This window comes from Mastomys coucha, unplaced genomic scaffold (assembly GCF_008632895.1).
Source record: "Mastomys coucha isolate ucsf_1 unplaced genomic scaffold, UCSF_Mcou_1 pScaffold1, whole genome shotgun sequence".
Lineage (NCBI taxonomy): Eukaryota > Metazoa > Chordata > Mammalia > Rodentia > Muridae > Mastomys > Mastomys coucha.
In genome coordinates, this window is record NW_022196891.1 from 6,073,513 (window position 1) to 6,097,785 (window position 24,273).

The window sequence follows — 24,273 nt, forward strand, 5'->3', positions numbered from 1 at the left end:
ACACAAAATAATAAAAAGAGATAAGGAAAGACACTACATAGTCATCAAAGGAAAAAATATCAAGAGGAGATCTCAATTCTGAACATAAAAAAAAAAACGAAGAAATACTAAGGAAATTCCAATGTTAACTTACCAGCAATAACAGCAACAGTAAGTGTGCATTTGGACCACGGTACCAGGAATTGTTTTATTGTTTAATCATGGTGATTAATGTATCTAAATAATAACATACTTAGTAATAGCAGTTCAATTATTAATTTAGCTTCATTTCTAAAAAAACTCATTTTTTTTTCATATAGATATACAGCAATGGAGATTCTAACCTGTTTTGGGCAATTTGTTTCTGTCTGGTTGTTACTGTTGCATCATCAAACTCAATTTTCTTGAGAGTTCATGAAAGGTGTCCATGCCTTAGCTTTTCTTTAATTGAAAACAAAAAAAAAAATGATATAAAATGAAGAAATAATAGTTCCTAACAGAAGGAAGTTAAAAGGTTCTTTTCATTATTTATTCTGAAATTTTATAGGATCTTACCAGTATAATGTTCCAGAATCTTTGCCTGTGGCATCAGTTGTGGCCAGAATTAAAGCAGCAGACGCAGATATAGGAGTCAATGCAGAAATGGAATACAAGATAGTAGATGGTGATGGACTGGGGATTTTCAAGATATCTGCTGACAAAGACACCCAGGAAGGAATCATTACCATACAAAAGGTAGTGTTTCTTTTGTTATTTATATTGTACAGGTACAATGCCACAAACTATCATGCTATCAGGATGACTTTATTTTTATTGTACAGGTACAATGCCACAAACTATCATGCTACCAGGATGACTTGCATGGATGTCTTTCAAGAATGTGCCAGACACACTGAATGTCATACATAATCACTGCTACAGACACACTGAATGTCATACATAACCACTACTACAGACACACTGAATGTCACACATAACCACTGCTGTTTTAATTTCTTTTTCTTAAATATAGTCCATTTTAAATGAAATGTATGTCTTAGTAATTTTCTCTTTTTTTGTGATAATCGATTAGAAGTTTATTAGTCTAGATTCTCCAGAGAAATAGAACAAAGAGCATATACAAAGTTGTTATAATAATATACAAATATATACAGTCAGTTCATTTGCTATGCCTGAGTAATATTCCATTATTCTCTGAATAAAAACTATGGTTATCTATAGTGCTATGTCAATTAGACCATTGTTAAACTTTAATATTTAAATAGTCACAAATAGGGATAATTGCTACTTCTTTAGTATTCCACTAATAGACAACACATTTTACTCAAAATCTTTTTTCTGCAAAACAAATAAAACTATGCACAATATATGAAAATAATATACATATACTTAGGAGAAACAAAGTGAGGAAGTCTTGTATTATCAACTGCTTTTTTAAAAAATACATAACAGTTATGATTGGAGGCATTTATAATATTAAAACAGCATTGGTGAGATTTCAAATCTATTTTAGTCTATCCTTTACATAAAAATATACATGAAATAGCAGTATAATAGAAAATAATATTTCTGTGCTTTGGCATACTCAAATTTGCTTTCATCCATCTCTACATAAGTGTAGGTAATATTAACTTTACTCTCTTTTTAGTGTTGTATATGTGTCGGCATATTGTTGGCAAACTGAAGTAAAGAAAAGTTTAACAGAATTGTTTGCAAAATAATAAAGTGATATTAAGTACTTGAAATGTTAAAATTTTTGAGATTCACAACTTTCCCCAAATTGGCATGTTTGTTTGGCTTAAAATGCAAGTGCATAACTCTGTGATTAACAACCACTGATAAATAACAAACCAATAATGAAAGTTATACTTTAATTGTCTTATTAAGACATATGTTTGATTTCAGGCCAATGGAAGAAATATTTCTGCTTTGTGTTTTTAGTGGACAGATGCTATTTTAGCTCATACTGTAATGATTTTGTGCAAAAGTTTTAGTAAGTGGGATAGACCAACTGTTTGCAAAATGTTTTCTTTTGTTGTCTAAAACAAAAGGAATGAAATAAGGTCTACTTCTGAAAGATTTTAAAATATTATAAAATGAATATGTTCATATTCAAGAATTTGAAAACATCCTGAATATATTTTAATTGAACATATTATTGTATACTATAGATCTTAATAGACATGCTGTAAATAATTGAAATTAAAACTGGTATGAGATATAAAGTAAGTAATAGAATTTTAAGTTATCTTTAATTTTTATTTACTTTAAATTACACTTTTTATTGGATATTTTATTTACATATCAAATATTATCCTCTATCCAGGTTTCCCCTCTGCAAACCTCTATCCCGCCTCCCCTTCCATGCTTCTATAAGTGTGCTCCACCACGCACTGACCCACTCCTGCCTCACCTCCCTAGCATTCTTCTACACTGGGGTATAGAGCCTCCACAGGACCAGGGCCTTCCCTCCCACTGATGCCAGATATGGCCATCCTCTGCTATATATGCAGCAAGAGCCATGGGTTCCTCCGTGTGTACTCTTTGGTTGATGGTTTAGTCCCTGGGAGCTCTGAGGAGTCTGGTTGGTTGATATTGTTGTTCTTCCTATGGGGTTTCAAACCCCTTCAGCTCCTTCAGTCTTTTCCCTAACTCCTTAATTAGAGTCCCTGACCTCAGTCCAATGGTTGGTTGCGGCCATGCTCATCTGTATTGGTCAGGCTCTGGCAGAGCCTCTCAGAAGACAGCTAGATCAGGCTCCTGTCAGGAAACACTTCTTGACATTAGCAATAGAGTCTGGGTTTGGTGTCTGCATATGATGTGTGTGTGTGTGTGTGTGTGTGTGTGTGTGTGTGTCATGTGTACTGCATGAGTGGGAGCAATTGTGGGTGCCTATATTTGTAGGTCTTCTGTTATATATATGTCAACTTTCAAAATTAGTTTTCTTTTGCCACTATGTGGATTCAGATTCTGGTCCTCAGGTTTGGCAAGAGGATCCTAAAGATTGAATAAAATTGCTAACCCAAATACTCAATTCATCAATTTAAAAATAATTTTTGTATATTTTAAAAATATTAAAAAGTAAACCATAACAAATACCTTCTCACATTAAAATATTAAGTCACTGCAATGAACTTGAAAGGGAGACACATTCTAACAAAGACATATGTAAACAATTCAACAAGTAAACTTCCATTATAAGTGTCCATTAATGTACCACATTTTCTATATCCATTCCTCTGTTGAGGAAAATCCGGGTTCTTTCCAGTTTCTGGCTATTATAAATAAGGCTGCTATGAACATAGTGGAGCATGTGCTCTTATTACATGTTGGAACATCTTCTGGGTATATGCCCAGGTATTGCTGGGTCCTCCAGTAGAACTATGTCTAATTTTCTGAGAAAATGTCAAACTGATTTCCAGAGTGGTTGTTCCAGCATGCAGTCTCACCCTCAATGAAGGAGTGTTCCTCTTTCTCCACAACCTCTCTAGCATCTGCTGTCACCTGAGTTTTTGATCTTAGCCATTCTGAGTGGTGTGAGGTGGAATCTCAGGGTTGTTTTGATTTGCATTTCCCTGATGACTAAAGATGTTGAACATATCTTTAGGTGCTTCTCAGCTATTCAGTATTCCTCAGTTGAGAATTCATTATTTAGCTCTGTATACCATGTTTAATAGGGTTATTTGGTTCTCTGGAGTCTTACTTCTTGAGTTCTTTGTATATATTGGAAATTAGCTCTCTATCAGATGTAAGATTGGTAAATATCTTTTCCCAATCTGTTGGTTGCCGTTTTGTCACAATGGAGTACTACTCAGCCATTAAAAACAACAAATATATGAAATTCTTAGGCAAATTGGTGGGTCTGGAGGATATCATGTGAGTGAGATAAACAACTCACAAAAGAACACAAATGGTATGCCCTCACTGATAAATGGGTATTAGATCAGAAGCTTGGAATACCCAAGATACAATCCACAAACTACAAGAAACTCAAGAAGAAGGAAGACCAAAATGTGGATATTTTGATCCTTCTTAGAAGGGGAAACAAAATTCCCATGGAAGGAGTTACAGAGACAATGTGTGGAGCAGAGACTGAAGGAAAGACAATCCAGAGACTCTTCTACCTGGGAATCCATCCCACATACAATCACCAATCGCAGATACAATTGTGAATGCCAACAAGTGCTTGCTGACAGGAGCCTGATATAGTTGTCTCCTGAGAGGATCTGCCAGTGCCTGACAAATACAGAAGTGGATGCTCACAGCCATCCATTGGACTGAGCATGGAATCCCCAATGAAGGAGCTAGAGAAAGTACCCAAGGAGCTGAAGGGGTTTGTAGCCCCATAGGAGGAACAACAATATGAACTAACCAGTACCCCCAGAGCTCCCAGGGACTAGCAGAGGATAGCCTAGTTGTTCATCAAGGAGGAGAGGCCCTTGGTCCTGTGAAGGCTCTATTTTCCAGTGTAGCAGAATGCCAGGGCCAGGAAGCAGGAGAGGGTAGGTTGGTGAGCAGGAGTATAGGGGAGGGAATAGGGGAGTTTTCAGAGGGGAAAACAGGAAAGGGAAGAAGACGTGAAATGTAATTAAACAAAATATCTAATAAACATAAATAAGTAGCTGTTGATATCTGTCAGTAACAATTTAAAGTTAGTCATATTTCATTTCTGAGTGGTTGCTCAATATTCTGAAGGTATTATTTATTCTACAAAAATATCAGAAATTATTAACTGTCTCACAATGGAAGAAGAGGTAAATTTCTCAAAAAGAAAATTTCAAATGAATGACATGATGGTGCTTTACCGCATTAAGCAGTTTAGAAATCGTTAATGGGGACTGTGTTTGCTCTCTCCCCTGGGGAAAAAAAAGAAATCGTTAATGAAAAAAAAATATTATCTAAGTTTCTCCAAACCCTGTTATAATTTTACAACAATTACATTTATAGAGAATGAAATATTATGAAGTAATTGTCAAAGAATTAATGCATGCTATGCATTTTGAGTGTAGTAGGAAAAGTTCTGTGATATCTAAATGCACTTTATAGTCAACACTGTTGCATAGATAAGGAACTCACATAAATACAGAAAAGCTTTCCCAAGGAGTTTCTTTCTGTTGAGCAGAGTCCTCTTTTGGAAATCTCAGGATATTCTCACCTCATTGAATTTAACTTGCGTTTTCATAGGTAGGAATCTTAGATAAAAGTATTCTCGTTCTTCGGACAACTTTTCTTTTACCCTTTGGTACTAACTACAACTGGAAGTCTGTCTTTAAAAGTTACAAGCTCTTCTTATGTTAAATATCTTGGCTGAAACCTGAAAGCTCCTTTGGTGTTTGTTTGTTTGTTGAGTTTTTGTGCATTTTTTTGTTGTTGTTGTTTTGGTTTTTTAAGAAACTCAACCTGATTTTTGTTTTGTTTCATTTGCATGATTTGTATGTTTGGGTGTATGTGTGTGTGTATGTGTGTGTGTGTGTGTGTGTATGTATGTGTGTGTGTATATGTGTGTGAATATGTATGTGTGTATGTGTGTGTGTATATATGTGTGTGTATGTATGTGTGTATGTGTGTGTGTATATGTGTGTGTTTGTGAGTGTGTGTGTGTGTGTGTGTGTGTGTGCTGTTGATATGGTTGTTTTGCTCTGTTCTGATGTTCTCTTCCCCTGTATAACTTGGTAAGTGTGGTAAGTAATAACAGTGACACAAAATGGATGCTTTGTTAGCTGCGCTAATATTTTCTCTGACAAATATTATCCAGTTACTTTTAAGTTTAACCACATTGAAGTTTGCAAGACAAAGTCATAATGCATCTAAATCTTTTATCAGATTTTAATCTTAAGAGTTTCTTTTTTTTTTTTTTTTTTCCGAGACAGGGTTTCTCTGTGTAGCCCTGGCTGTCCTGGAATTCACTCTGTAGACCAGGCTGGCCTTGAACTCAGAAATCTGCCTGCCTCTGCCTCCCAAGTGCTGGGATTAAAGGCGTGCACCAATACCGCCCGGCAATCTTAATAGTTTCTAACCCCTTCCCTCTAGAGACCTTTTTCCTGAAAACCCTACAGCAAACATATCTCTTTATCTTCTGTTTTTTTCCTATACCCGATTAAAATGGCCCATTAAGCTCTGTTTACAGTATTTTATGGCATTGCTTGTTCTGATATCTTAACTCTTCATTCTAACTTAGTGGCAGGAGTCTGTTGAACCAATTATTGCCCTCCTTGCTGATAGAAAACAAGCAACAAAAACAAATCAAGAGTGAAGGCAACTTTTCAATCCCTAAAGACTTCCTTTTAAAATAATTACTTTTGCAAAAGTGAATGCAAATTGCTTCTACAATTTTGACTAGTTTGGAATAAATACTTTATATTAATCAAACTTTCATAAAAATTAGTTTAATAGAAATAATGAAATGTTTATTATGATAAAGTCTAGAAACCAGATATTTTTAAATACTTTTATCCCTTTAAAACAATTTTTCATCTAGTAGTATCTGTACATATTAATGACACCTCCCTTGGTGACAGGTACACTAACATCAAAAGCCTTAATATACTTACATTACTGGAACTTTGGTATGAGTTTTTTAATATCATTCTGACCTGAAAGTTGCAAGTTTATCTAAATTATAAGTAGACTATTTCTATCTCACGCTAAACTCTCCAACAAAGGGCCATAATGTCTGTGGACCTTTGAGAACCTAAACAACACTCAGACCCAGATGCGCTAAACCAATGAAATCTATGATTTCATTTTCAGAAGAGTCATTTTGCTTATATTTTGTAACTGAATCTGTACTGGAGAATCCTCAGCATCAAAATTTCTATTCTTTAGATTATATAGTTTAGGCTAACATCTAGTTGTGCAATTAAAGTGAGGTTTTTTCACTTTTATTTATGTTCATACCAATGCAACAGTGAACCAAGGCCCATGTTACATCTCCTGAAATATTTCCAGAGACAATGCAAAACCTATGGAATTGTCATAGCAGTGAATGGCTCATCTAATTCCTATGATCTCCTTTAAGAAAGCTCATAGCATTGTCTGTAAAAATCTGAAAAGGCTGTTTCTTGCCTATATTCATAACTTTGCCATAAACTATATAACATTACATAGGCAACATCATTCCAGTTTGAACCTTGTTTTATCACATCACCCCCAACACATTATTCTGCCTATAATGGAAAGGTCCAGATTCCTTAGTTCCATCTTGCTTTTGATGTAATCACTTCCTTCCCTGTAGGTAGGGCTTTCTTTTTCCTCCTAGACCCTCTATCCACCCCACCCCACCCCCCTCAGCTGTTACTCTGCATTTTTCTTGGACATCATTGTGTGATTTACCAGAGGCCAACAACAATTAAATGCAGTGTGACAAAGCAGTCATATTTCGGAAATCATAGGAAACGAAATCTTTCCTTACTTAGATTTTTTTCTCGAGTATTTTCTTACAGTGACAAAACTTACTCATACACTATTTTATCTTTTCTTTGGCTGGATTTTGTTTGTTTGTTTTACTGAAAATAGATTTTTAACATCCAACATATCTATTTATGGTTCCCCCTCTCCAGTTCCTCCTTTAGTCTCTGGGAATTAAAAGATCTCTCCTCTGGAACCTCTGCAAAGGAATGAAACATACCTCTGACATCAAAAATACTATATATCAGTTTTATTTTTTTTAAAGATGTAAAATTTCTTGATATTTGTTATCATAGGTATAAGGGATTAAAAGGAAAGAAAAAGTGGGGCAGTTCTCTGAGTAAAAACCACCCTAGGTGACAAAATATATAGGAAAAGGAAAACTATTCATTGAAATCTGTTTAGGCTGAGCCATGTATTTTATACTCAGGTTAAATTAACATATGGCATAAGTGGACACAGGTGAAAGTTATCATTTTGTCTATCTTTGCTCATCAGAGGCTCTTTCTATAGCAATTTTATAGGCCTTATTCTACTTCCTTTCTTTCTCTTTCTACCATGTGAGTTTCTCTCTCTCTCTCTCTCTCTCTCTCTCTCTCTCTCTCTCTCTCTCTCTCTGTGTGTGTGTGTGTGTGTGTGTGTGTGTGTGTGTGTGTGTGTGTGTGTGTAGTTGGGTTGATGCTCTGCCACTGGGCATGGCCCCCTTGGTGAGGTGGAACTGGGAGGGGGAAGTTTGGCTACACTTATCCCATGCCACCTTCTGGGTAAGGTCTGTGGGCTCTAGAGAAGAACCAAGACAGCATTCCGGGGGTGGGAAAGTACAGACTTAGGTATGGGGTTCTCAGTATCTTAGAGATCCAGGTGCTGCTGGGAGTCATTAAAGAGCAGAGAACAGAGTTAGGACCCGAGGGCTGGGGACAGCATCTAGCTCAGAGCCAGGGAATAAGGGGAATTCTGGCTTGTCCTGCCCAGGAGCTGTCCTTTGCTTGATGGTGGCAGGCTTGGTGGCGGTTGTGGCTAGGAACACAGAGAGGACTTCTATGGAAGATTAGACTGCTGCTCTGTAGGTGAAGGCCTAGATGAAAAGAGGCAGTCCATGGTTCCAAACAGTTTACTGTCATGGTGGAAAATGGATGTGTAATATCACATCCCACTTCTTAGAGTGGGCTTGAGATTAAATAGCTTTTGTAGGGAGAAATATCTGGGAAGGGAAGCTTATTGGCCAAGTCCACCGAGACCTCTAAGTACCTTGGTGAACTCCGCTTTGGGCCTACATGTCCATAGGTCACATCTCTTTTATGTAAGAATCATGGCAGTTGTTCCAAGTCTGGCAGGGAGCTGGGAGTCACCTAAGCCTCAGATGTGTGCCCTTCGAGTTTCAGGGCCTTCAACTCCTCTACTTAACAAAGTTTCTGGCATGGTTTTATGTCCTACAACTCCTTCTTTTTCTTTTTCATGTGACTGTGTCATTTGTACTGAAAAAATTGTAGTGGAGTGGAGTTATCAAAATAAAACACAACACAGGCCAGATGATTAGCACATCATAAACCAGAGGGGTAATAAGGGGTGTGTACTAGAAGACAAGAGATTATTGAACCAATTAATTGTTTGGTGGGTTGTACAGTTTGTGAGAGCATTAACACCAGTTTTAAATATTTGATGACTAAATATACACACCATTCTTGCTTTCCTTACTATTGTGTACACTTCCCCAAGTTTGATAGCCATGTGACTTTGGCAAGAGGGTTCATCGGTAGCTGGAAGGTCCCACGTCTGTCCTCTGTGAGTCTCAGATGTCATCTGTGGATCTCACTGTGTTTGTCTCAGGAGTCATCAGTCAGATGAGGCAACTTCATTGTCCTAGGCAGGTTCAAGGTGGTTGTGATGAGTCTCTGGATCCCTGGCAGCAACACTGACCTTTCCTTTTGTAGAGATAAACCTGTAGGGTAATCACAACAGAGGAGTACAATCCCAGCAGTGGCATTTTCTGCACAGGGTGGGTGGTGTCGATTAAACCTGAAATAGATTGCTTGGGAGCACATCTTAGAAAAGCAAGGGTGTTTGAGGAATGTAGTCTGGGATAGGCAGTAACAATTTGTCTGTAAAAAGAAAGTAGTTATTAATTAAGGAGTAAATAATGGTTATCAGCAGTTGGTTTGACCTGTGGGAGTAGACTAAATGACTTTTGAACCTTAAAAGAAATCTTAAACTGAAAAAATTTTAGGACGATTTTAGTTTAGAGGTTGATAAAAATAAACATATAAATAAAGGAAGCATGAAAATTTGGCATTAAAAGGCTCGAACCTTATTTTAGGTGTTCCTGTAAGGGAAACAAACATTTAAAACACAGAAACTGGAAAACTTTGGGGTTAAGGGTTTCAGGTGTGTTTTTCTTTTGAATTCTCAGCAGCAAGATCTCATCTATTGTCTTTGTCTGACAGAGCTAGGTGCAGGGGCCTGCTCTACTTCCCCACGTCTGTGTTCTAGCAGACACGTTCCCTTGTTTTCCCTCTTTGTTTTCTCTTGGCTGGTATATCCTAAAAGTAGAGCAGAAGAAGCATAGAGGCCTGGGAGCACAATAGCAGCAGGGACAGAGGGAGTAGGAGGCAGCACCCATAGCTGAGCTCCATCTGTGTCTCTAGCCACAACTGGGCAAATGAGAGGGTCAGTGTGTGTCTACTTTTTGCCCCACAGGGGACCACAAGCTGGGCTTGTCCTGGCAAGCAAGGAGAGAGAGAGAGAGAGAGAGAGAGAGAGAGAGAGAGAGAGAGAGAGAGAGAGAGAGAGAGAGAGTTTTCAGGGCATGTGCTGACATCTGGAATGTAGCTCTTTTAGCTGTGTAGTAGCCCTCTCTATGGGGCTGGGTGAGAAACAGAGAGTGGAGGCTAGTGGCCACAGTAGCAGAGCAAGTTAAGTCCAAAATAATATTTGTTGAAGAGTGTAGTTAAGAGTCAAAGGGGAGAGGGGAGCTGACCAGGAATACATGGGGAGAGAAACACAGAGGCAGGGAGAGAGATAGAGCGAGAGGGGAGGGGGAGGAAGGGAGGGAGGAGGAGGAGAAGAAGAAGAAGAAGAAGAAGAAGAAGAAGAAGAAGAAGAAGAAGAAGAAGAGGAGGAGGAGGAGGAGGAGGAGGAGGAAGAGTGGGAGGAGGAGGAGGAGAAGAAGAAGAAAGAGGAGGAGGAGGAGGAGAAGAAGAAAGAGGAGGAGGAGGAGGAGAAAGAGGAGGAGAGGAGGGAAGAGGAGGAGGAGGAGAAGAAGAAAGAGGAGGAGGAGGAGGAGGAGAAAGAGGAGGAGGAGGAGGCCTGGGTGTTTTGAAGTAGGGCAGGGGTTACTCTTGATCCTTGATTAATCTGGAGTTCTGGTGTAGTTCTGTCTGGCTTACCAGCTGGCAGTGTGCTTCAGGTGGGTTTGCTCACAATGGGTGCTAGTTGTAAGGTTGGTTTGGCCCAAATGTGTCTGTCTCTTTTTTTTCCCTCTCTCTCCATGCCACCCTGCTCTTTTAATCTGCTCTATACTTTAATTTATTCATATTACTTCTGTGAATTGTGGGAACACAGATCCTAAGATAATATAACGGTCACTGCATGTATGACCATGAATAAGATACTCAAACTGTTCTTGTGGGAATTTCACTTCTGATTAAAAGGTGTCAAACCTCATAAAATGATAGATTGTGAGTAGTTAGTGGTTGAATACTGTAAAACTCTTAAAGCAACAGCCAGCACATGTTAAGAGATTTAAATTAACATTTTTCTTTTATTTTGAGACACTGTTTAATGTCACTTAAGCTAATTTTCAATTAGTTGTTCATCTGAGTTTGTTCTTGAACTCCGAATTCCTGGTATTACAGTTGTAACTCACCAAACTGACTTATCCATGAGCTGAACAATAACGACACCATTAGACATGCCATAGACTGTGAGGAAAAGTCTACCAGCTTCAATGATTCAATGATACACAAAGAACAACAGGAGGTGGGAAAGCTGGGAGCAACAGAAATGTGCTGTTTCAAGGTAGAACATAGCAATAGGTATCGAACACCAAATGGTCATCCCTGCAAACATTCATACAAATCACATTATAAAGACTGAGCAAAGTGTGGTGTGTGTGTGTGTGTGTGTGTGTGTGTGTGTGTTTGCATGTATGAATGCAATAACTATTAAGGGAAAAGGAGGGCTTATAGAGAGGAAAGAGAAGGGAATGATGTAATCATATCATAAGATAAAAATGTGACTTATTAATGGGAAATGTCTTCATCCATATTTGATAAATGTTAGAGTTCTATTGTTGTTAAGAAACAGCTTAACCAAGGCAGTTCTTTCAAAAATACACATGAGAGGCTTCTTTACAGTCTTAGTGTGTTACTTCATGATAAGCACGGTGGGAAATGACAGGCTTAGTGCTAGAGTAGTGAGAGCTTTACATCTTCATCTCAAGCAAGCAGCAGGCAGAGAGAGAGAGAGAGAGAGAGAGAGAGAGAGAGAGAGAGAGAGAGAGAGACAGACAGACAGACAGACAGACAGACAGACAGACAGACAGAAAGAGTCAGAGAGACAGAGAGGAAAGAGAGAGACAGAGAGACAGAGAGACAGAGAGACAGAGAGGAGAGAGAGAGAGAGACCTCAAAGCCCATTCTTAGTGACACTCCCTCTCCAACAGGACAAACTTCATAATCTTTTTAATCCTTCCCAAAGAGTTCCAGCTGAGGATCAAGCAAGCAATTATATGAGCATATCGTGTTCATTCTCTTTCAAATTATTGCAGGTAGTAACTTTCATATATGTTCACATAAGAATCTGAAGCACACTAAGCATTGACTTTGAAAGAAAAGTAAAATGGAGATATTATACCCTGAATCCTGTTGAAGTCTTACATTAGAGATTGTTATCTCAACATTAAAATATATATGGAAATAAGAGAGTAACCTTTTTGACATATTAGAAATTAAGTTTCTGACATTAAGAACCATATTTTTAGTTATAATTTACCAATATAACTTAATGTTTTAGATTTAATGTTGGAAGAATTACTTGTAATACTTTGTATTTACTGGCACAGTATGTCTGCATAATGTGAGTCTTGATAATATATATTCATGTGGTCTTGATAATCATATAATTAAAGCATATTTTAATGTTAATATTATGAATTATAGGACTATAAAATTTGTTTAGATACCCAGTGTGATTTTGGTTTACTTGTCGTTGTTTGATTTTGCTCATTTTTTTATTAATATTTTCTTTAAGTCCTGGTTGTGCTCCCTCTTCTGGTCCCAGCATCACCTTCACAAACCCTTACCCTTTTGGCTCACTCTTTAACTCTTAAATTTTTTTTGATATACTTCACATAAGTCATTATAAAATATCAAAATAATACCATAATCTATTCACTATACATTATTGTCATTATCTTCAACAAATAAATATCTTCTAATTCCTTTTTTTCTTCTAATTCTTAACCTGGTATAGATTTAATGATTCAAAAAAAAAAATCTCAAGACAAACCCTCATTTTTCAAATTTCTTGTGGTCATCACAAAAAATTAACACTGTACAAAATTTATCACACAAATTAGACTTCAACTCCAAGACCATTGTTGTAAGAAAGAGAAAAATATCATACTTCATTCAACTGCAGTGTGAATTCACGTTTAGTAATGTAAACAGATTTTTTTTGTAACTAAATTTTATAATGAGGCACCATGGTTAATTAGTGTTTCGCAATTGTCTCTCTTCTGTATTTATGACAACAGAAATATTAAGCTGAGAATAAGAACCTTGAAAGCTAGTCACTATTCCTCCATTGACTGGTGGGAGAGGTCCTCTCATCTCTTAGGTTACATTTCGTTGTGTTGGATTGGGTCTTAAAACATATAATCTTATTTTGTAAGTAATGGACAGAAGTTTTAAATGGTTTTAAATCTCCAAGGAACAGAGAAACAATTTACATGGTAAGGTTTCTAAAGAAAATGTTTTCAGGAAAATGAGGCCAAAAGAAGACTTGTCTAAATTTACCACAGCTGAAGAGAACATTAAGACCTTCTTGGTCACAACCCAGGGACAAAATGAAATGACAGCACTGCATGCAGTTCTGCATAATGATTAGGTTGTGTTTGGCTCTTAGAAGCTACTGAGGAAAGAGCTTAATCATTATATAAAATGTACAGAATGATTTTCTGCAGGCATGCTTTCTCTGTGGTGGTAGATTACACTGAAGATTCCAAACAGTCAATTTATTTGGAGTAAGATTATCTTTAAAGTATAGTTGTAGTACAGGCTATTTTTTGTGTTAATATTGTCTTTTTTACAGTCATTTACTTATAAAAAATAAGTTTAATAAACATCAAATCAAGAAGATGGAAAACATGTGTCTGATATAAAACATAGATCGAGTCAGAATGGAGTACTTTTATAATTTATTTTATATTTATGTGTCTATTTCTGCCCTGTGCAGTATCTTCCAGAAGACAATGTCAGATTCCTTGGAATTGGAGTTATGGATAGTTATGAACTATCTGATTGGAGTGTTTTTAAGGAATACAAAACAGATGCATACAGAAATCTTTTGTGATATAAGAGAAAAGTAATGGGTGGGGACCCTACATGACCACAAGTTCAGAGAATTTTTGCCTCTTAAACATGGATATTTGGAACTTTTTGTAGAACTCTAAACTGTATAGTTTTCACATCTCTTCAAAATAGTGCATATCCCCTATTAAGCTGCTATAATAAAAAATAAGACTGAACCACCCACTAAACAGTACACATGGAATGACCCATGACACCAGCTTCATATGTAGTAGAGGGTGGCCTTCTTGGGCATCAATGAGAGGAGAGGCCCTTGGTCTGGTGAAGGCTTGATACCCGCATTCCCATTGTAGGGCAATGAAAGGGAGGGGATGCAGGAGTGGGCATAGCATTTTAAATGTAAATAAAGAAAATATCCGTGTGTACTCTCAATGAAAAATAGTTCACTTTAATTGCAGTGTAAGGTGTTAAGAGTGAGCAGTTGGTCTAAAAAGGTGATATGTCTGGCTTTTGTAAACTACCTTGAATTTTTTTATTCAGTGGAATTTTATTTACTGTATGTGCATTTTGTAAAATTCATGGGCTACAATATTTTCTGATTTTAAGTCATGGGAAAATGTGGATGCCCAGAGATATACAGAAATGATGCAGGGTTACATGTTCATCTGTGTAGAATCTCTGATGCATGACTATGCCTCTTCCTTCACATATGACAGAGAACATGTGGCTCATACAGTCTAATGTTTACCATCTGGCTAGATGCAGGAAATTGACAGACCCTGGCCGTATATATAATCATCCTTGCTAATAGTAAATTATAAAGTGTCTTTGCAGCCAGTGAACCAATCTTAGCAAACCAGCTGCTTTCGCCTCTGCTTATGACTCTGCTTATGACTCTGACATCAGAATACTTGACATGTGACTAATCGGCACCTATAATTCCCAGGGTGGCTTTATGGCTTTAATAATTTTGTTCTTTATAATACAGAGACATCCATGCCTCGTTAGTCTTACTTATTATATATTCAAAGTATCAGTGTGATATTGATTTGTTATGCAACTTCCACTCTTATGAGATTTGAGATTCAAGCTCCATACTTGCGTTTTTCTTTCTTATTCTGGGCTATCTTAACATTACCATTAGCATTGTGTAAAGGATTATTCTGGTAAACAAATATAACACTTTTAAAGTGTATTTCATGTATATCAATAATGAGGAAGAAAACAGTGAATTAAAGGTCATTTTTATAATGTCTTCAAGTTGTTAAATAGTACAATAGTATTATGATACCCCTTCCCGTTTGAATAGTGGATACACGGCTGATGGACATGCCCTGCAACTATTTTTTTAATGTAACATGTCCTTGAATCTTGATTTATTTATTTTTAAAGATTCATTTCTTTCATTTATACTAGCACACTGTAGCTGTCCACACACACAGCAGAAGAGAGCATCAGATCCCACCACAGATAGTTGTGAACCAACATGTTGCTGGGAATTGAACTCAGGAACTCAGGAAGAGCAAACAGCCAGTGCTCTTATCCACTGAGCCATCTCTTCAGCCCTGAATCTTGATTTATAATATAAACTCTTTGATTGTTCTATTTTCATCATGCTGTAGACAGATTATTGCTTGATCATTACTGCCTTTTTATCAATTCATAACACCCAGATTCTGTACCTCATGTGCTGTCTTCTGAACATGTTTAAAATATAAGTAATATAAAATAATTATATTTACATTTTAGCAAATTTTAAATTATTATTTGTAGGTGAGACAAAATTTAGCTTGAACAGTACTTTTTGGTACTGTTGAATGTGTTTGACTAAATATCTTTGAGGTAGCTTATGGTTTGCATTGGTTTGCAAAGTGATAGCAAATAGAATTTTTTTTTAAAGATTTATTATTATAAATGAGTACATTGTAGCTGTCTTCAGACACACGAGAAGAGGGCATCAGATTTCATTCAGCGTGGTTGTGAGCCACCATGTGGTTGCTGAGATTTGAACTCATGACCTTCCGAAGAGCAGTTGGTGCTCTTATCCACTGAGCTATCTCACCAGCCTGCCCTGTTTAATATAGATGTAATGTTAGATGAAAGTTTTTCTTTTATGTTTTGACATTTATATAAATAACATGAGACTATAAAACAAAGTTTTTATAGTCTGCCAAGGTCTGCAAAAATTTTCTGGTGAATACAGATTATCTACTTGGTTCTCAGCACTCCCACTAACAAGCATTGAATTATAGGTGCTGGCCCAGTAAAATTTCACAACCACTGTGAAATTTCTAAATGAGGAATTGTGTCAAAATAACTTGATAGACCTTGTAAAAATATGCATACCTGCACATATCCTCCTCATCATCAAATTGACACCTCATCAAATTAGCTGAAAAATTTAGAGTCTCAGACTCTGCACACTCTTAGATTATAGACAAAGAAGCAATCCAAGGAACTTACTCAGTATGTAAAAGTGCATCCAGGGTTGGCATGGGATCCTCAGTGGATTCTCATAGCTAACTTAGAGGTGGAAGGAAACAACTAAATACATAAGGTTGTACCCTCATCTCCATATGTACATCCTGGTGTTTGGAAACACACATATTGTGCATATAAAATAAAATAATAATGAAAATATAAACATAAAATTTTCTCATTAAAAGACTACAGAATTTCTAACTAGATGATGTCTATGTCACTGCTTATCCTGAGCCTCAGCATTTTCTAGAGAATCTCAGATATAATTTACACTTTAATTCTCCTCCTGAAGCTATTCACAAAGTTAGTTTTGTTTTTGATCAAGAAAAAAGTACATATCATTTCTTTCACTCTTTTCTACTTGGGCTACCTACATCATCAGTGTCAAAGGTATAGGTCAATTTTTAGGTTGTTTGTGATCAAGATCAGTGCTTTAATTTTGAAGTTTTGCTACAATTCCATTAAAAGTTACTGAACTTCTTTTCTAAACTCAAAGAGAAATGAGTGTTGAGAATAAATGCATGGACCTGTTTAGTTGTAACAAACTAGTGCATGACACATATCTTGTATAAGAATGTCACTAAGATTTGTCTAGGTTAGGTATTGAAACCAATTTTATGTATCAATTTTCCTTTCTATTAGCCAAAGTAGAGCAGGATATTCTAATTATTTAATAAATGTTGCATGCATATATATATCATATGTATATTTATTTGTATAAGATTGCTGGTACATTTATATAAAGTTTAATATATACTACAGGTACTATATAGTATTGCATATATCACATATACTACATAACTAATCTTATCATTACCATACTGAATATGATATATAGAATTGATATATAGCATACAGTATTTTGTTTTATATATAATATATGTTTTGTCAATATATTTTATACTATGTAAATTGTTTTAAATACATTTTACTTGATTGCATACCCTTTTGGAGATGACTTGGAATGTCTGCATACCCACATTTATCCTCACATATGCCTGTAGGCACAGTACATACATTTATATTCCAACTTTCACTATTATATTTTCAATGTATTTTTTTCTTAAATGCTTATACTAAGCAAAATGTCCTTTGGAATTAGCCATAGTTCTATCATGTTCTTTATTACTTTATGGTCCTTCTGTTTTGAACCATTAAATGTAGAGAATTTGGGCACCTTTTTTCAGTGATGCAATTGAGAATAGAAGCTCTGAAAATCTGTCTTAATCTACATGTTATTGTTCCAAGCATCCATATAATATATATCTATATAAATATATAGATATGTATCTATATCTATATATCTATATCTATATACCTATATATAGATATAGATACATATATATATCTTATTTGGCATAGATGGTGTTTTTAGTGCAATATTTATATTTTTATAATCTTTTCAAGCTTCCAGTGACTGCCTTTGAACAGCTCTTTAACATCATTAGTCATCTTAGAAAATCACAAAGTTAATAGTCTGAACTACAAGTACCAGGCACTTAGCTAGAGAGCATTTGGGTTTAGCAATATACTGTTAAGGAAAGCATCAGCAGTGGGTGCCTTATAGAAAGGAATAAGCTGTGGTGTGAGTCTGAGCATCATAAATATATTTCCACTGACTACATCAATATTTGGAGCACCTGAGAACTCAGAAAATGAGCATAACCCCTAAACCGTTGATCTTTTAAATGAGACTGAGTGAACACTGGAGTTTTCTTCCCATATAATGTATATTACTGAGAACCACTCAAGAATATTACACTGACGCCCTGTTGGATAATAATTTTAAATCATAACATTCTTTCAGATAGCATTGTGAAGACCGGCGTCAGTCTGAACAATGTATAACAGTAGAATGGACCAGATCAGCTCCAAAGCACTTAACCAGTGTCTGAGCTGGAAAACCAACAAGGACTCTGATTGACATAAATGCTTATTGTGTCTGATTGCTGATTGTGCGTTTTCATGAGAGTCTCCTCTATGGTTATTCATATTCATAAGTGAAAAGGCTGTGCTTTGCTGACTATCTAATTGGTAATTTAATTCCCTTAATAACTTTCTTTACAGGAACTCGATTTTGAAGCCAAAACAAGTTATACGCTGCGCATAGAAGCTGCAAATCGAGATGCTGACCCCCGGTTTCTGAGCTTGGGTCCATTCAGTGACACAACAACGGTTAAGATAATTGTGGAAGATGTGGACGAGCCCCCTGTATTTTCCTCACCCTTGTACCCCATGGAGGTGTCAGAAGCGACACAGGTGGGGCATATCATTGGCACTGTAGCAGCTCATGACCCAGATTCTTCCAACAGCCCTGTGAGGTAACGGTTTGTTGCTCCCCTTTCCTATGAGTCTCATCAGTATTTGTGTGTTCACAGTCGTCATTCTGTATAATGGCCTTCTCTGATTTGCAGCCAATCAAGTGCTTCTTTCTTTCTATGCAAAGCCTCAGTCTAAGGCTTTCATGAGGAACAGAACCACACAGCATTTTAAAAATTCAGTTTAGGAATTAATTAATTAAATTAAGAATCGATGTAATAAATAATCTTTCAAATCAGTCTCTGTGAACAGCATGTGCATATTAAGTTTACTAGTTGTAGTAGTAAATATGAAGTAATACCTTATCCATGCATGCAGACAATTTAAATTACAATTCTTTCAACAAAACTAGACTCATTTTATCAAATAATCTTCTTTGATATAATATATTTGTGTTATGCAAACATTTCAAACTACCTACACTAGCCTGTCTGAGATCAGCTGGTGTGTTTGTATGAATGCAATGAATAATTTGAGTAGTTTTGGAAGAGCAGAGTAGGTCAAATATACTTGAGAAAATATTTGTGTTCTATAATTTGAATTTGTAATATATTGCCTCACTCAATGTATAAATAAATAGTGTAGTCTATTTATTTATTTATTTATTTATTTTCTACTAAAACATGTTTACAACAATCAACCTAAAGAGAAGGGGTTTATTTTAGCTCACAGTACGATGCTACATTCCATCATGAGAGTGGATACAAAAGGTAGCTAGCCATTTCATATTAATAGTGAAGCATAGAAAGAGAATGAAGACATATGAATACAAAAATATACCCTGCTGAGTTTATTTAGTATTTCGCATACATACATTAATTTGGGTTGACATTATGTGAGTATAGTCAGGTGGCTTTTTCCTTGGGAAAAGACTGGCTTTCGCTTTTGGTAGCCAGTAAGTGTCTATAGCTTGTCATCTAGGGATGTAACCTTATGAAACCTCGTCAAAGTATAGGAGGTGGCTAAGAAAAGTTTCTCCATTCTTACATAGTTCAGTATGGAGCTTCTCCATACGGAATGATCCACTCACAGAGATTTGGGTTATTCCACACTAATTAACTTAGTTAATACATACCCTCACCAGTCATATTCATAGTACTCATAAACTAGTTACTGATTATAATTGTATTTCTACTTTTTTTAGTAGGTAGAAGTGAAGTATAGACAGGGAAACATACTAACTTTTACCACTATTTAGATTCTCAACGAAAAGAGGCATTCAAAGACATACACAAAGACCATTGGCATTTGTTCTCTTAATTTTATTTCATTTTATTCATTCATTTATATATAGTATTGTTGATGTTCTCTGGAGAAACCATTTCATTTGTAAGAATATTGTACATTAAAAAAGACAATGAAATTCTATGTGGTAGTTTAAGGAAAAGGAAGGACAGAGAGACTGAATTGTATTGTCACTCATATTAGGGAAGTTGAAGTATGAACTTCAGATCTCAGAAAGAAATAACCAGGCCAAAGGCTGAATTCCATGGTATGTAGTGAAGATATCATGACTTTAATTAGTGAAAAAACATGCCTACTGTAGTTCACCTTTTTATTTCTTGCAATGTAATGAAAATAAGGTGAAATTTAAGGAGAAGCTTACATTATTTTTTTACATAGAGATAAGCTTGTCTCAAGTAATTTAAAATGATTAATTTCTCTTTCTAAGTATCTGAGTTTTATCAAATTATCTCCTTGACTGGAGTCTAATACTGTTATGCTTGAAACATTTCATTATTTTAAAGGTCTTTAATATTAGCACTAACAGTCATGGTACATATTTTTTCCTTATTCTAATTTTATATATTTCTCTTCCCGATCTATTTATGGTGCTCTTTTAGTGCTCCATGGTTTGCCTTGCTGACTGTGTTTATTCCCACTCAATCTATAAAAGTTGGGTCTCTTCCCAGCAGTGCTTGTTGAATGGTCTACATTATGTCATATGACTTCCTATATTGCTGTAAACCAGTAATGGGGAAACTTGCTCTGATATGTTCTTTAGTTTGTGTTTTCTATATATGTTATCATTAATGATAAATAGAAATTACCAATAATAACAAATATTATCATTATGTATTTCCATTGTTATATTTTCATGACAATTTAACGTCAGAAAAGTCAGTTAAAATTCATATTTCATAAGCAATCACTAACTATTTTTAATGTTTTGTTTTGTGTGTGTGTGTGTGTGTGTGTGTGTATCTGTGTGTCTGAATATGCATATATATGCAGATGGTTGTGGAGTCTACAAGAGAGTGTGAACCTTGAATTACAGAAATTGAGATGCACTTGACATGAATGCTCAGAACCAAATGTGGTCTCTCAGAAGGAGAGCGTTGGTAATGACTAAGCCAGCTTTCCTCCCACCATGTTGGCTGTTTATCATAAAGCTTATTTTGGACATATATATCCCAGTAAATGGCAAACATTTTACAATGGCTTTGTAGACATTGGCATCTATTTTCATAAAGAGATCATTGAACTTTCATTCTTAAAATTCTCCCTCAACATGGACCTACACATGGTAAACAACAGTGTTCTTAGGAAGCAGAATACAAGAATTTTCAGATGATAGTGAAATATGATGAGTCTTTATAATTGTGATATTGCCTCTATGATATTGTCCATAATGTTCATTTGTTTTATTTAATGTGTGTTTTTGTGTGACTATGTATGTATTTGTGAATACATGTGTGCTTTTACATTTGTGCATGTGTTGAGGAAAGATACAGTGTGTTGAGGAAAAATGACATCTTGTGAGCCTTATTTTCTCTCCTCGTCATGTGGTTTCAGATTTCTAACACCTATTGTTCTTGAGATATGAATAAATAGTGCTTTATTATAATAACTTAAAGGAAAAACAATATTACGAGAGATGATATAAAGTTTAGAAATTGAATCATCAGTACTAAACTTGTTAACAATTTTTATACTAACACATTAAAATATCATATTGCATAGTGTGGGTTCTCAGTAGAAATACAGTTCCAGTAAGGCAAAATCAAGATCCTCTTTCAATGTGATCCAGCCCATACATATGCAAAAGAAAATATCACCTTGCTAATACATCAAACACAGTGACTATTCTCTACTGAGAAAAAATAAATTGCTTGCTTGCATCACTGTCACAACATTGTCATTTTGACTGTTATGGAGGTAATAGGTGCAAATGGCAAGGTTCTATGAGCCCAGACCTCTGTCACTATATGCAATATAACACCATTAGGAAATGTTAGGTCTCTCTGTGGCTTTCTTTTAACCTAGCTATCTCATTTGAACAGTTTCATATTTCATTTTATTCGCTTTTCACTTTCCACATGTGAACTGTGAAGTACAGAAGTGAGAATTAGGTGATAGTTAAAATTACTCAGGGAAAGAAAGTGTTATACTTTTAAATTTTCTTTAAGCAATAGTAGATAACAGAGTGTACATCTTTCTCCAGTTTGTTTTAAAGTGTTTGTATAAAATATATATCACTTTCAACAGTAAATACTAAAATCTACTAAACAAGAAAGGGCAGGCTGTAGTCACTTGTATCACATTATCTTTTAAAACAGTAGCAACTTCACTTTGAGGTAGTTATCCAAGATAGTAAGAAGCCTAAAGGAAACCAGAGAGTAAGAACTCAAACTCATGCTTCACGTCATCACTGGCAGACGGATCAATAGTACATTTATTAAGAAACTCTTCTGTGCAAAGTTCTGGGGAACATGCTGATTAAAAAACAAAGAGGAATAAAACATTTCTTCAACATCTAGGAACTTACCATTTAGATGAAGTATCAAGATTGCAAAACATACTACAAGAAAAAAGTCTTTGTTGTAACATGGCAAACTGCAAGACAAATCACAACTCAGTTCACTTGAATAAATGGTGGTATCAATATTGCTTTGGGTATGGCAGTCTTTGGATAAGCTGAACAAATATAATGGAGAGGATGACTATGTCTCCTTTAGTTATATCCCAAGAGTTTGGTGCTAAATCATGAAGTTACATTAGTTTTTACTAGTGGGCACAGAACAAAGGGCATGGATACAAATGGCAAGGTTGAATGGGCTCAGACCTCTGTGGTTATCTGCAATATAGCACCATTAGGAAATGTGAGCTCTCTCTGTGGTTTTCCTTAAGTCTAGATAGTTTATTTGAACATTACCATATTTTGTTTCATTTGTTTTCCATTACCCATACATGAACTGTGAAATACAGAGACAGAATGGTCAAAGTAGCTATGTGTTAAAGTATGACATTATTAAAATAGGTTAGTTGTAATCCTTGCAAATAGTGTAATGTTGTATAAAAAATGTTAAGCAACATTTTCAGGATTTCTGGCCATTTCACTCTAAAGTTATATAAGCACATTACAGTATAATTAGATAACATCTACTACAGGCCCTGCTAGCAGTCTTTTGTCGCATGTTCTCCAATACAAGGCATAAAATTGTTTCAGAAACAGCCTGATATAGTGTGTCTAGCGTGAACACATTTGGCGGGTTTCAATAATTTAAATGTGCATTTTTAAGTAGCCTGTATACATACATATAGTTGTGTGCATTATTTTACATAATTTATGAATTTTTCCATTTTATAATACAAAAAAGGGAACGAGTGTCATGCAAAACATAGTGTTAGCAGTGCAGATGCTTATCCTGAAAAGTAGCAGGAACCAGTTCTGTGAGGAAATTAGGGGTTGTGTTCCATTTCAAACTGTTGTTCATTTCAACGTAATTGCTATTAAACATGTAGAAAGAAAACATGCAAATATGAGAGAATCGAGAAAAAAAAAGTGCTTTGTTAGACTAGTGTGCTTACAATGGAAAGGTCAATTTAAAATTGAATTAATGACTAGCTTATTTGAGACATTTTTTATTTATTTATTTATTTTTTATTTTTTTGGTTTTTCGAGACAGGGTTGTCTCTGTGTAGCCCTGGCTGTCCTGGAACTCACTCTGTAGACCAGGCTGGCCTCGAACTCAGAAATCTACCTGCCTCTGCCTCCCAAGTGCTGGGAGTAAAGGGTGTGCCACCACCGCCCAGCATGAGTTATCTTTTTTCAAGCCTCTGGATAAAAAGAATTTATTGACAATTATATTTTGCTTCATTTGCCTCTTGTCAGTAATTTTTATTTCTAATACCAATTAAAGCTGATTAGTTGAGAACAAAAACTATACAGTTTTCTCTGTCTCTCTCAGTCTCAGTCTCTGTCTTTCTGTCTCTGACTTTTTCTTTGTCTCTCTCTGAATGTGCATGTGTGTGTGTGTGTGTGTGTGTGCGCGCGCGCGCGTGCGCACGCACACGCGCATGCATGCAAGATGGAAGTATTAAGAAGTTTGAATATCGCCAGGGTTCAAAGTTACTTATCTTCTATTGTCTTGATAACATGCTTTAATAGCAATCAATAAAAACTACTGATTAACTTGTTACCTGTAAAAGAAAGAAACAAAAAAAGAAAGAAAGGAGAAAGAGGAAGGGGAGGAAAGGAAGATAGAAGCAAGGAAGGAAAGAAGGAAGGAAGGAAAGAAGGAAGGAAGGAAAGAAGGAAGGAAGGAAAGAAGGAAGG

The 24,273-nt window shown here is 35.8% G+C and overlaps 1 protein-coding gene across 6 annotated transcripts in view; it reads left to right on the forward strand.

Moving 5' to 3' along the window:
* Cdh7 (cadherin 7) overlaps positions 1 to 24,273 on the forward strand; it is a 146,453-nt gene that overhangs the window by 68,500 nt on the left and 53,680 nt on the right. For all 6 annotated transcript variants that reach the window (XM_031379948.1, XM_031379928.1, XM_031379939.1 and 3 more), the window contains 2 exons: positions 527 to 714; positions 18,462 to 18,715. In XM_031379948.1, coding sequence (XP_031235808.1) covers positions 527 to 714; positions 18,462 to 18,715 — 442 coding nt within the window. The remainder of the gene's footprint in view (positions 1 to 526; positions 715 to 18,461; positions 18,716 to 24,273) is intronic.